The sequence below is a fragment of the Camelus dromedarius genome, chromosome X (genome assembly GCF_036321535.1).
Source record: "Camelus dromedarius isolate mCamDro1 chromosome X, mCamDro1.pat, whole genome shotgun sequence".
NCBI classification, from domain to species: Eukaryota; Metazoa; Chordata; class Mammalia; order Artiodactyla; family Camelidae; genus Camelus; species Camelus dromedarius.
The window spans coordinates 85,639,736-85,654,372 of NC_087472.1; the positions used below are offsets into that span (position 1 = coordinate 85,639,736).

Below are 14,637 nucleotides of genomic sequence, written 5' to 3' on the forward strand. Positions count from 1 at the left end.
CCCCTCTGGTTCTCCAGAATATCTAATATCATTCACAGTAAGACTGTCTTTAAAATAGAAAAAAACTAATTCAAGACATTATTCAATGTTCGTGTCATTCCAACCTACCCTTAATGAGGAAACAACCCTTAAACTGCAACTACTGTTTTAAACAGGAGACTGATTGAAATGAAATATGATGCTCTCCCAATGCTTCCCTGAAGGAAAAAAGGAGCGGGGCCTAGTTTGTCCTGTTCAGCCCATAATCATTACAATGTAATGTAAAAAAAAAAAATCTCACCTGAAAAGAACAGGAGTTTGGCTAGTTAGTATACACCCAAAATTGAATAGAGTTAATTTTCCAAAAACATTTTCAACATATTACAAAGTCCAATTGATAAGAAAGGAAAAGAGACTCTCCTTTGTTTGGGGGAAATAATTTTGATCTTTATGTAAAGCTGGTATCTTAAGAGTTAAAACAGAAACAGTCAGCAGGAAGAACTTCCAATAAGATATCAAAGCCATGCTAATACACAGCATCAAACTGCTTTTCTTTTCATCTGGAAGCTAAGAGGCTTGGAACTGCATTTTGTGTATCTCAACATGGGTCCAACATCTTCTTGAAATAAATAAGCTGCCTTAGAATGTGAGAGCCCTTGTTGACGGAAGCGGGAAGCGGGTGTTTTGTTCCTTTGTTTTTTATGTTTTATTTTGTTTTCCCCCCAGAAGACAATAACCCATTCAGAATTTTCTGGAAATAGGTCTCTTTATGGTGTTGAAACTTTATATATGGCTGAGTTCTCTCTCCAATGCACCAGACTTTTTCTTTCTTTAAAGTTAAAATATTTTACTGTAAAAACTAAAAAATGTAGAAACACATAATAAAGGAGAAAAGGATGCACTTTTCTATATTTTTCAGGAGAAAATGCAAATCACCCGTAACTCCACCATCTAGAAATTACCCCTCTTAACAACTTGGTATATTTCCTTGAACTGAGGTCTCTGTGTGCCATTCTGTTTTTATACATACTGTTATGTCCTTAGCTTTGTTTTGGATCACTATCAGTACTTAGATACATTTTCAACGGCAATACTGATGGGATATTATTATTTACCCAGATGCTTACTTAGGCTGTGTTTTTTAATTTCACCAAGGTGATCAAACTGTCTTAATTTAAGATAGAACTACTGATTAAATATACCCCACGCTCCTTTGCCTTCTTCCACATAATGAAGCCAACTCCATTTCTGAGAAGCCTTCCAAATGTGGTTGGGGGTCTCATTTTCCTCATCTATAAAACGGGGACAATTACATCTACTTCATGATGAGGCTTCAACGAACTGAGGGACAGAAACACCTACCTACCAAACCATATGGCACAAGAAGCATTTGAGAAAAGACGGTTGCCCTCGCACTGTCACTTTACTTCAGTATTGTGAGCAATGAGTTTTCTTTTCTCAAGATGAACTTAAGAAACGATGTGTGTCTTGTCCAAAGTCAGAGCACAATGATTTTACTGAGTGGGAATATGATCAGGAGCTGTGGCCTACTTGGCCAGGGAGAGCTAACTTCTCCCTCTATGGTCCCAGGTTGCAGGACTTTAAAAATTCCCTTCACTCTTGCTCTCGCTCTCTTTTCCCCCTAACTCTTCCCTTGCTCTCAGGATGTCAGTAGCAACTTCTTACTCCTGCCAGTGCACCTGTTTCTCTTCCTTTCTAGGATTCTGTGGCTTCTGGAGGCTGGGAAACTTGTTCACCAAGTTTGTCCTGACTATGTGTAAACTACAAATCAGTATTCTGAGTGTCAGCTGGGACAACTGTCTCTAACATGAAGTGCAAAGTTTTATAATAGGGCTCTGTAAAATCTATCTTGCTGCATGACTGTGTCTGTGCGTCTGTGTGTTTGTGTGGTGTGTTGGGGTGGGGGTTAGATATTTCCTGGTAGGAAAGGTTCCTGGTTAGCTGAATTTTCTGGCAGCTGGGTGCATCTCTGGCCTTTCTACCTCTTCCAATTCCTGTACCATCTAGGTCTAAAGATCAGTATTATAAATTTGTTCTTAATCCAGTTAGAAACCCTCTGTTTTGCTTTTCCTACAAAGATGAAAGCTATCAAAACAACACATTTCAAACTCTCTTTCATGGTTTTAGATAAGCCAAACTCTACTTCATTACCAGCAATTTATTTTTCAACTTGCTTTGTGTTAATAAATTTAAATTTCCAGAAATGTCACTAATAGTTTTTCTTTTCTTGACACCGCCCCAAGTGTTGGTCTTCACGGCACCCGTGTTCCAGCTTCACTGGGTGCGCGTGGAAGTCAGGCAGGGCCCCGAAGACATCTCTACAACCCTGTATGTTCCACCATCCCAGAGGAAAGAATGATGCGTGGATTTCTAGGGTCATGTCTGAGAATTATATAAGTTAATGTTTGTAATGCGCTCAGAACAGGGCCTGGCACAAAGTCAACTCCACGTGTTTGATCAATTTAAATTAAATTCAATCACTTGTACAGGCTTCCGCTCTAACGGCCATTTAGAAGCCACTTCCCAAGGGTCTGTCACGACACAAGCCCATCCTGCCCACCTGATCTCAGGGAAAGCTTGACCCTTCTGTTGGTCAAATTCAGTGGACTACTGGCAATTTCCTGCGCTAGACCCTAACAGGAAGGCGGCACGCCCCGGCTAGAGTCCCACTCTCCCAGGATCCTGCCTCATTCCTGTGACAGGGACGGTGGGGCTGAGGAGGCGGCCGGGCCGGCCTGGGCCCGGTCCCCGGCTCCGGCCACCGCTGCCTTCCCCAGGAGGGCCGCCTACCGCCGCCGGGGGTCCCGCACCCACCTGAAGAGGGGCCCGAGCTGCAGCAGGTGCAGCAGCAGGACGAGCGGCCGGTCGCGGCTGAAGTCGCGGTGCACGAAGAGGAGAGTGAGCTGCACGAGCGCGCAGGGCAGCAGCGAGAAGAGCAGCGTCAGCGCCTGCCACATGCCGTCCCCGCCCGAGCGGTAGGTGCTGCTCAGGTAGAGCGCCGCCGTCGTCTCGGCCACGAACAGGAACACGGACGCCAGCACGGAGCCCGGGAATTTCATCTCCGCGCGTCAGCGGCGCGCACCGGCGGCGGACGCGGTGGCGGCGGGGGCGGGGGCGGCGGCGGCTCCAGGGGCTCCCGGCATGCCCGGCCCCAACAGCTCCCGCGCTCTGCGCCGCCCGCCGAGGGCGCGGGGCCGGAGCGCTGGAGCGGGGCCTGGGGGCGAGCGACCCGGCGGGGCTGGGGCGGGGCGCGCGGCCCGGTCGGGACACGCCCACACGCACGGTGCGCCGCCCGCGCGCCTCAATGCCCGCCGCGTCTCTGAGGCGACGATCCGCCGGCGGGCCGCGAACCCGCGCCGGGAGACAGCCCGCACCGAGCCCCACTGGAGGCAGCGGGCCCCGCCGGCCCCGCACGCAGCCGCTGGGTCCTAAAACCCCTTGGCCGGCGCTCGTGTTCGAAACCGTCACGTCCCTTAGAGAACCTGCAGCCCGCGGGGTCCCGAATTAGGGTCTGGATGCCTTTCCAGCCCAGTCTCTAGTTTTCGGGTCTAGGAGACGCTTAATTCCTCAAAGGGCCAGCGTTTCCGGTCACTTAAAAATAACCAGACCACACAGATGCTTTTCAAAGTACAAGTGTATTTATTGTCATGCACCCAGGATGTACCTTTTCACGGGGCCAGGGAAGCTTGCCCCATCTTCCAAATACAGTTCTTTGAAGCATTGCTTCCAAGGTGAAAGAGCATCAGTGGTAATCCTTAGGAGCCAACGCTTTCTTTCTCAAAACAACTGCCTTCAAAATGTATTCCTCTATAACTGACTAACGCAGAGAGAAGATCAGGACCTAATAAGGAAACAGTTTTCTAGCCCAAGCCCTACCTCCCTCTGCTTGCTTCTGCGTGCCAGCCCCAAGACTAACACAGTTCCTTTTCACTCACTGGACTTGTGACAACCTTTTGGACATCAGGATGGGTTCAGCCCACTTTTGTCACTCAGCTTGAGCAAGTCACTAAATCTCTCTACAACTCAGGTTCTAACTTGTTCCATAAGAGATTTGACTTTAATAATGACAAGATCCCTTTCCCTTTTGAAATTAGGTGATTTCATCTTCAGGCATCTCTGGCATTTTTCTATTTATGAATAGGATGGCAACACAAATAGAATGTGAAGATTCAGTAGGAATCAAGACAAAAATTGTAGAGAAGGGCTGTTTTTCTTCATTATTGGGTGGCCTGGGAAAATCTATTTATAAGGGTTAAGGAGAGGATTCAGCCCACAGCTGAGAAGTGCCAGGCCCATTCTCTAGAAGGATTACTAATATCTATTTATAGAACCCAGCAGGTCATCATGTCCTAGATCAAGATACACACACTGTCACAAACACAGAATAGGCAGCAACACTCCACAGAGTATTTGTGTAATATTTTATTTGACACTGTCTTAAGCTTTAAAGGCAAAATTAATTTGTAGCTTAAAATGATTAATTAGAGCACACTCAGTATTTAGCATTAGATTTTATTTTAAGGCAAAGGATTATCACAGGTTTTCTATGATTAAGTAGACTGTACATAAATATGCGGGGGGTGATAAGCCAATAAGTAACATTGCTTTAAACACTATAGAGTCCAGTTTATGGCGTATTATTGTCTACAGTACAAAACTAATACAGAAAACACATTTGGAAAGATCACAGTGTTTAGAACATTGTTAACAGCAGTTTTAAAAACAGTAAGGTGCACCTCTCAGCTTCTGACTCAATCCTGCTTCCAAAGAGATTTCATTATACCATGCACTGGCTGTGAGCAAATCCCCCACATGAAGAGGAGGCCACACCAACTGACTGTAGCACTTCCCCCGCCAGGAACAACAATAACAAAAGCTAAAATCTGATGAGCACTGGCAAATTGACCCTTCTCGGTGTGCATACTAGCTAACTTGTCCCAGTGACCGTGTCTTTTATGTCTTATCGTTTGCCATTTTGTCTTTGAAAATAATCTATACATTAGAGCTTATGATTGCCAATTTTCCTGTCAAATACCTAAATGGATTTTGACTAAAGATCAATTAAATGTCACGTATTGCATTATACTTTCTTGCTAGGACTGAAATACCCATTATTTTAAAAAAAATTAGGTACACAAGAATACACTCCTAGAAAGTGGCTTTTTTGGGTATAATAATATGTAATATACTAGGATACTTGAGAATTTGGTTTTATTATAAAATACAGTACTACAACATTTTATGATAATAGTAAAATATCTGACAGAATGTTCTGCTCTTAATTTAGACCTAGCTGCTACAGGTATGTCTTTCAAAGCGCCTGAAGGTACCCCTAAAGAAATATAATAATTAGCAAGAGGTCATAGAACCTGTTTTTGGCAAAAAGGCATTTTTGAAGAAGCCTCTCATTTTGTGTGCAAGACTTTCAAAATTTTAGTTATATACAGCAGATAACTGGTGTTGGATTTAATGCTACTGTAAATTAAGATTTTAAAGTAATAATAACTAATCTCTATTATTTGGTGTATCTTTAAATAATTTTGTCTTTAACTGCATTTGTGCTGAGGCTAATGTATTGCAAAGAGTACAATTTTATTAATAATACTAATTTATTAAGCAGTTCTTTAAAATCCAACAGTACTTTAAATAATAGCATGTATTCATTCCTAGATAGTTAGGAATAAGCAACTATATTCTATTTACAGATTATTTTTGTATCCTCCCAAAATAATTAAGGAATTGCACTAGTTTACCAGTGAATGTGAAATGTATCATTAGGAAGGTGAAATTTTTTTCCCTCCAATGATACAATCATATTTCTGTTTAAGTATTGTGAATTGTGTAAAAAGTCTTTTTGGTGAAGTAAATTTTATTCACTTGGGAAATGCACACTCCAAAACTAACATGTGGTGCCTAACTATTCCCCAGTATATGGCTTTGCGAAGTGATTCCCCAATAATTGGATTCTACAAAACCCATTGTGTTAATTTAGCTCCATGAAATCCACGAGGTTAAAATTCAGACTTCTGTTCCAAGCAGAGCTCTGCTAGATATTCAAAGTTGGGAAGGCTCTTACCTTTTTAGAGAATGGACTGCCCTTCCAAATCAGACGGATTCTAAAACCCAAACTTCGGCACTTAGAATGTTTCACTCCTACTTCTGGAAAGTCTATATAAAACTCATGGTATACTTGGCATTTTCAAGAGCAAAGGGATACTACTACCGCTATAGTCTTCAGAAGACATCTCTAATGTTGAAAGACTAAAGTCCTAAAAAACAGAGACAAAACTGATCTTTTAAATCAATTTTCTTATTTGAATACGTCCATATATAAGGGTTACTATAGTCAACTTGGACCAAATTCGGCGACAGAAGTTACTTAATTGGTAATTGCCACTTAAGCACAGATCATAAAACAAAACTTATCGGGGCAGCATCAGAAGCTCCACTAAAACAAAGGCAAAAAGCTCATTTGCTAAAGACTGACACTTGTCAAATATAGTGTATAGCTTCTTTAAACTGATTGCTAGGTCACAGCTACTTTACAAGAACAGTGCACATTAAAGCATGTAAATTAACACTACGTACAAACTATTTTTTAAAAAGCATTAGCGGGAACGGTATTACTCTACTTAAGAAACTGTATTCCGTTTATACATATACACATTCAGTGTTTCTCCCCTCATCTTTTAGAGTGCTCCTAATTTCTCAAAGAATGAGAGGAAGGTGTGTATTTGGGTAGTTTCTGAAGGTCTGTGTCCCCATGCAAGATATTAAAGCCATCTGCTGGTTTCAATTTAGTAGGTGGTTCTAGAATGAGAAGACATATCTTGGCTCTTGGGTGATTCTTAGTAAGTAGAGATTGGCTCCAAAAAGAGTGAAGGAGGGAAAGACACACAGTTTTTCTTATGTAGAGACACTTGTGGCAATTTCCAGAATTCTTGTCCCCAAAAGTCGAGTAAAGAATGACCTCAGGTCTTTGTGATGACAAGATAATTAGTAGGGATTAATACTCAGGGACACAACCATTGTTCTGGTATCTTTAATGGGCCTGGGGGTGAGGGGTGGGGGAAGGGGTGTTAAAACACCTGTGTAGAAAAAATCAAATAAGCATACCATGCCAGCCTGACCGTGTTTTTAGAGGGGTAGCTGGGTTACAGCCGCAATCAGGAGGTTGAACCTTCCAGACACAGAACTCAGCAACTTCAGTCAGCTTCCTTTATGCAGGAGAGTTTTCTCAGAATCTGTGATATGTTAGTACACCATGTAAATTTCCCAAAGGGGTAAAAGAATAGAACTTTCCTAACTCATTTCATCACCGAATCTATTTTTCCACAGGGCAGCTCTGGGTCCCACTGTTCCGAGTTTGGGGAAACACCGCAGTCCTCAAATGACATGCAGTGTTTGGTTTCCATTTTCTCCTGTTACAACGAAAACATACAGAAACCGTAGGGAGACCTTATCAAAACTGTGAAAACAGCTGTGAGATGCCAGCCCTGCTGTCCAGTGCAGTAGCCAACCCACACGGGGCTCTCGAGCACTTGAAATTGTGGCTAGTCCGACTGGAGATGTGCAGTAAGTGTAAAGTACACACCAGACTTTGAAGAGTCAGTACCAAAAAAATGTAAAATATCTCATTGATAATTTTATATTGATTACATTTTGATATGACAATATTTTGGATAGACTGAGTTAAATCAACTACGTTACTAAAACGAATTTCGCTTTTTTTTTTAACTTTTTTTTAATGCAACTACTGGAAAATGTAAAAATTACGTATGTGGCGCACACTGCGGCTCTATTTGTGAAACTCACATCTGTTAACTTTTCCAGATAGCTACTATTGGCTTTAACCTGGCAGAAGTTTTAATGAAAATGGATACTTTAAGCTAGACAACTAGAAGTGTAACTAGGGCCCTCATTAATTATGTGCTAATTTATTAGAGAGCAGTTAACACACAACGAAGACCCACTCAATCCGTTTACGCGTGCATATATCTGTTCACTCGGATATATCTAATAGCTAACTGCTCGGTTTTATTTCATATGTGATGCTGACTCTAATAAGTCAGGCAGTTTCTCTGTCTCTCTCTCACACACACACACACAAAAGTACACAGACGCACACAAGGGACTAAGAAAAACCAAACAGGAAACAAACAGGAAGTTCTTGCAAACTGTGTTTTCACAAGTCTCCAACAGTGAAGCCTCATGTATCCTTTCTCCCACCCTCCCTCTCTTTCCTGACTATTATTCATGGAGGAGAAAGGGAAGAAAAGAAAGGGTTGTCTGCTCCTTTAACCTTGCTGCTCCCCACCCCCAACCCCAAGAATAAAAATATCGATGATTTGGTTTTGATTTTAAATATTTTTTTCAAATTCAGTTCAGAGGGGTAACAGGTACACAAAGGCCAAAAAGGAACAGGAAATTCTGCAGATAAGGGACTCTGCCGTTTGTGGAGAAGTCCAGGTGGAAATGACAAGGTTCAATGCTTTAAGAAAATAAAAACAAATATATTTTCAAGCCCAAAGGCATCATCCTTCAGGCTTCCATTCATTAGCACTTTCAGTTAAAGAGACAAGGAGAGAGGGGGTACCCCCAGTATGAGATTTATGCCCAGGTATTTAATGTAGCATGAACTTTGTTTTTGTTTTCACAACTACCAATAAAATAACCGGTTTCTTTACAGAGGAGAAGCCGGATAAACGTGGCCGCTGTTTCACTCTCATGAAGAGCTGCCCCTAGCCGGGGTGGGCTGTCTGGGACCTGTGATCTGACTGCAAAAAGGGCCCAACTCCTGCTGCTGCTGACTGTGAGGTCAGCCCTTCTGTCCAGAGGGGAGTCCAGCCTTCCTGAGCCTGGAGCTCTTAGCTGGCATGGATGGAAGAGATAAGGAGAAAACCTGCCCTCCCAAGCGAAAGGAGGTCACATGATTCAGCAGACAGGAAAAAAAAATCCATATCAGAATGTACTATTTAAAGATGAGAAGGAGGCCAAGAAGTTGCTGAATCAGGGGTGGTTTGGGATTAGTGGTCCCAGGAAGCAATAAAACCCACGAGTAAGATGGCTGGCTTTTAGCGGCATTAAATGTGCCTCCACAACTTACACGGGGGTGCTGAGCTCCTGTAAGCTTTCCCCCACACACCCCTTGGCCTGCCTTCTTATTTGCTTTCCTTGCCAAGTTTATGCCAGAATCACCCGGCCTTGGCGAATATAAGGCTTAGTCATTTCGCTATTAATTTGGGACAGTGTTGAATAAATAACCCAGGTCCCCAAAGGGAGGCCTTATATGCCATTGACAGTATATTTCTATCACTACAACGCATGCAGTTCTGAGGCCCTAATTAAAGTGCACACCAAACTCAACCCCAAATGACTTTATTTCCCAGTTTTTTGTTTGTTTGTTTTTTGGTTTTTTTTTTTTTTTTTTTTTTTTTTGCTCTGCAGGCCTAGCCTGTAGCTAGCTGCTTTTCTTTAGTGACTGGTACTGCAATCCTTTGTTTCCAGCAAGCAAAATAAATATTTGCATTGAAAGGAGCTCCCGAGTAAACCAGCCTATTCCTATGGACTCAGCCCCAGTGAATCAGAACTTTCTGAGGCACAACTGCTACAGCCAGGATTGGTTCTAGAATATAAAACACATACTTTTGTTTTCACCCATCAAATGAGTCAGACCCCGGGCAGTGCATCCACACATGGAGATTTCATTTGGCTGAAATGCTAATTTCAAGTCATAGTTGAGCATGATTTTCTATGCATGTGGTAGAAATTAAAATATAGCTTCCCCTTTAAACACATAAAGGACCTACATATTATAAAACTCTTATATCCATTTTATCATTGACCACCCCGAGACATGGAGAGGGTGATGGTGACGACAACGATGATGATGATAATGGCTCACGGAAGTTGCTGAGCAAGGATTTGAGATTTCCAAAACAGGGCTCTTTGCAGTACTGTTTTTTCTTTTAATCATGTTTTCCCTTAACATGGGTATAAATCACAAACTTGCATGTGTTGCGTTGAAATTAGTGAGATGTGCTCATTACAGACATTGAAGCACTTTGAGCACTACCTTGATTAATATCTCAAGTGTGTCACAGAAAGTTAAAGATACAAATTGCCATGGAAGAGTTTCAATTTAGCACAGACCAAGAAAATGACTCTGTTTCTCAAGTTATCAGAAAGTGAGTACTGTTATTGTCACAGGGGAGTCAATTACCTGAAGAAGCACAGGGGAACATATGGTGTCAAACCTCTGTTCTCAGTTACCAGGTTACAAATGAAAAAAAAAAAAAGAAAGAAAGAAAGAAAGAAAAATCTGATGACTGAAATGGGATTGGACAAAATAAAGATAGATAACAGTTTTTTGGGGGGAGGGGTGAAAGGGAAGGTGCATAATTGTGTTAATGAAACAAAATACACAGGGTTGTAATATTTTCCAAAACTCCCTGTTCTCCAAGTATAAGGCAGTCTTCCCCATTGTTGAGAGATTATTTCAATCTATCCTCAAATATTTCCACTGTCACCTCAGGGTTTATAATTTTCGTGTCACATAAAGTAAATAATATTAAAGTTAAACTAGTGATGGTGAAAATATCCTCATAGCCTTCAAAAGGCAACACACTTCAGCACTATTCAAAAAAGAATGTTACTACACAGAAGGGAACAAGTTCGTAACTTAAGAAGTGACATGCCACACTTTTCTACAACAACACTAAAAAGGTCTCTTTCCTTTTTCTTGGGAAAACAAGATAGACGAGAGCCTTCCCAAACCTTTAATTCCACTCTTTCACAAAAATGAAAACTCTCAACATGTTTAAGTGCGAGACAAGCTTACCCTTGCTTCTAATTTACCGCGGTGTCAATTCAAAAAGACACCAACATGGCCTTTTCTTGGCTGTAACACACAAAATGGTTGCCTTTTCACAATAGTCAGCACAACAACATCACAGTTAGCCTACTGGACCTTAAAAGGGTGGGCGAGCAGCAATTAATTCAGTTTTTCTGAAGTTCCTAGAAATGAAACTGGTATGTTGAGCTACATTATCACTTCTTAGTGCTTTAGGTTTTAGGTCTTCAGGATGAATGGCTGGAAGGGTCAGCAAACAGAAACAGAAGCTAACTTCTGGAGGCGATTTTGTTCACTGCTGGATCCTCAGGTTCTAGCCTAGAATACTGAATGAATACACTTGGGAAGTGAAACCTTGGGTTTGACTCCTCATTCTGCCCCTTCCCAACTGTGAGACTTTGGCTCAATTATGTAAATCACCTCGAAGGGCTGCTGGATGATTAAAAAAAACATGCCTTCTATAAAGCCCGATACATTGAATGCTTATTACCCTCAGCCCTACAGGGGACAGGTGCCATGAATTTAAAACCAGATGGTGAAAACCAGGTCCCACTATCATTTCAAAAGGAGACAACTTTGTAGAAGGCATTTTGTCTTAAGGCTTTCTGAGAGGTCCTTGACCATTCACAAAAGAACTTCTGGAACCCAACTTTGGGAGTCACCTGAAAGCTGTTTATATACGTGGTATTGATTCAACCTGAGTATGTTCAAAGATGAACAACCGAGGCCAACTTTACATATTTGTATCTGAGGATGTGAAAATGAAACAATGAGCTAAAAAGGTACAAGCTTTTCAAAACCATTTTGCCCTAGTTTGTTCTGATGTGTGCAAACATAAACAGAGTCATAAAATATACAAAGACAGTTCTTACCTTTCTTTAGCCACAGATACTTTGAGAATCTTAATGAATGATAGAGATTGTCTTCCCATTAAAAAGAGTGCATGCGCATACACACACACACATTTTTAGGCAAGAGTATTCCCCAACTCTTCCCAAAGTTCATCTATGAATCAAGAAGTTAGGAACTACTGAACTAAGTAACTCCTTAGGTTTACATGGGGATAAATGCAGAATATATACATATATATTTATACCCCCATGTAAACCTAAGCACTTAGTTATACGTATATATTCTACATCTATCATGTATATCCAAATATTTAATGACTATTTAAATAATTGTTAAATCTTATACAGTATGCAATTTCCTCCTCACTCCGATATATGAAGTTGCCAGCGACCAAATTCTAGGAAAAGGGGAGACTCGTGTTCTGAGTATTGAAGTGGCAGATGCTCCCACAGTGCTCTGCAAACCACTGTTTACTTGAAGTTGTTTTATAACTCCTATGTGTTGACAGCAGGGTTGAATTCAATGTGACAACTTGGCTCAGTGGGTATTGTAGACAAATTCTAGTGGAGCCTGTGTCTTGGAAGGTAAGGTGACCAGCCAGGGAGTTCACATATCTCTTAATTGAATAGTGTAAAACTGAGCAGTGTTCTTTCCACAATCACTGGTCCCTTTCCAGGCCAGTGTGTGGAACACGGTATTCCATCAAAGGCAGACACGACACACTGTTGTAGTGGTTACCCTGATCTTTGAGATGAGTGATTTTTACCACGAGTATATTTTACAATTCAGCTAATAGCTTCATTGGGATTACACAGGCATTTAAAAAATTACTAACAATAGACAATACACAGCTTGCGCTTCAAATTGAGAAAAACACTTGGCAGCAACACTTGCTATCGTATTTGCGAGCCTACAAATTTTTCTACTCTAATTGAGCTTTAGGAAAAAAAGGAACCAGGAAAAGAGATGCTCTAAGGCCTAAGGAAACTTTGAATTTGAGGGTCTAAACCTAAGTTATGACATGATTTCTTAAAATGCCCAGGGGAATGATTAAAAATAAAGATTCACATGCCAACTTCTCCATTCACTACAAATCATGAATTTCAATAAGTAAAGGCAAAGGACAACCAAGAGTTTCCCTCTTTTGTCCTTCAGCAACCGGACACTTACCCCTCCTAGCCGTTTTCTGCTGGGCAATTACTTGAGTTTTTTGATTGTCTTTATTTTTGAATTTAGGGGTGGAGGGCACCCAGAAATGGTCAGATTCTCTCTCCAATTGTAAAGGTATTTTGGCATCTCATTGCCATAGTCCCCATTTCAGTTTTGCTTTCTAGGCCGTAACTGAAAGACAGATGATTTCTTTCCCCTTTTCCTCGGATCTCTGGTCTCACATCTATTCCCTGACATAGTCCATCTCTATGGGTTTTAGAAGAGTTGGGTGTCTTAGGCTCGCAGGTTCTCACACTGTTTTCCCTTAAATCTTGTACTATTATTGCCTTCACCTGCCTGCTCCCTTCCTACCTTCCTTCAGTCCTTCCTTCCTTCTCTCGGCGGCAATGTTAAGGCTCAGGGTTGTGATACCATTGAATGTGGCTTGTGTGGGAAGGGCCTCGGGTAGTAGGCTCAGGAAATCTCAGGGACCTTCTGCAGGGCCACAGTGGGACACGGAGCTTTCTAAACAAAGACGCTGAAGAGAGGGAACTCAGCCTGGTTGGGCTGCAGCAGATCGATCAGAAAGCACACCGTCCCGGAGAAGCCTTCATACAAGCTGTATATACTTTCAAGGACCCGGGAACCAGCCTTGAATTCCTCGGTAAATAAAAATTCAGCAAACCTAAGAGAAGAAGAGGAAAATATGAATAGTTTTCATGTGACTGTTTCCATATTACTGGCTTTGGGTTGCTTCTTTCTCCTCTCTGCTAAGTTCAAGTTTTAGCATCGTTTTCTTTCCAGAATTGTATACATTTTAAGAAAGACTTTTTCTCTGTTAAGAAAACCAGAGCTGCCATAATGTCATTGTGCATGTTTCACAAAAAAGCATGTGGGCAAGCAAATTCAACTATTTTCAGCATTTGCAAAGCAAAACATGCTTCTGAGGATTTCATTCCTTCTGCCGTCCGATAATTAAAAGTAAAAAAAGACAGATAAATAGCCATACTTTTATTTATCTTCAATGGAAGCAAGCTGATATATGCCTGTTCCTTTATTTACTTTTGATTGTTTTTAACTGAAGCATAGTTCATTTCCAGTGTTGTATTAGTTCCTGGCATACGGCAATGCCTGCGCCTTTAAAAGAGTAAATACGCTGTGTTTCTGCAGGCATATTATTTCTGAGCTAGGTTTCATTTATATATGACAGAGAGCAGAGACTGTGAAAATAAATGGGCAAGATTTTATACAATCTGTGCTTTGGGCAAACAAAAGAAGAAGATGAATGGGAAAAGGCAAGCCACATTTTATAATCATGACATCAAATAGCAAACTCAGCTACAAGATAGATTATTTTTAGGACATCTGCCTTAAAAATAAATCACCGGCCTCTAAATGCTCTACGAAAAGATTTTTTTTCTTTTACCTGTATTTGCCACAGATCCTATTCAAATTTAGATTATTGCTACTACACAGGGGGTCCTATGAAGAGTAATTACTTATTTGATCTTTTTAAGGCTCTTGGAATTATTGACAGCAGCTTAAAATAAATCAGCAGGAAACACATGACAATTCTGTTTGGGACAATTTTTCTATCCACTGTTTTCCTGAATACACAACAATTTTTAAATGGAAGTCACAATTTTAAACAGTAGAATAATGATGCATCTTAATTGTTTAATTCAAAATGTATAATTACACAATGAAACTTCACAGTATAGATTCAAGGAGTCTTAACCTTTTTAGCCCTGTGGATCATTTGGCAGTCTGGGCTCTCTCTCAGA

General features: G+C 41.2%; 2 protein-coding genes across 2 annotated transcripts in view; both read right to left on the reverse strand.

Moving 5' to 3' along the window:
• XK (X-linked Kx blood group antigen, Kell and VPS13A binding protein) overlaps positions 1-3,093 on the reverse strand; it is a 45,483-nt gene extending 42,390 nt beyond the window's left edge. Inside the window, exon 1 of the mRNA XM_031445502.2 lies at positions 2,815-3,093. Within this exon, the coding sequence (XP_031301362.1) occupies positions 2,815-3,059 (245 nt within the window). The 5' untranslated portion in view covers positions 3,060-3,093. The remainder of the gene's footprint in view (positions 1-2,814) is intronic.
• Positions 3,094-4,482: 1,389 nt separating this feature from the next.
• LANCL3 (LanC like family member 3) overlaps positions 4,483-14,637 on the reverse strand; it is a 95,308-nt gene continuing 85,153 nt past the window's right edge. The window contains exon 5 of the mRNA XM_031445503.2: positions 4,483-13,538. Coding sequence (XP_031301363.1) covers positions 13,379-13,538 — 160 coding nt within the window. The 3' untranslated portion in view covers positions 4,483-13,378. The remainder of the gene's footprint in view (positions 13,539-14,637) is intronic.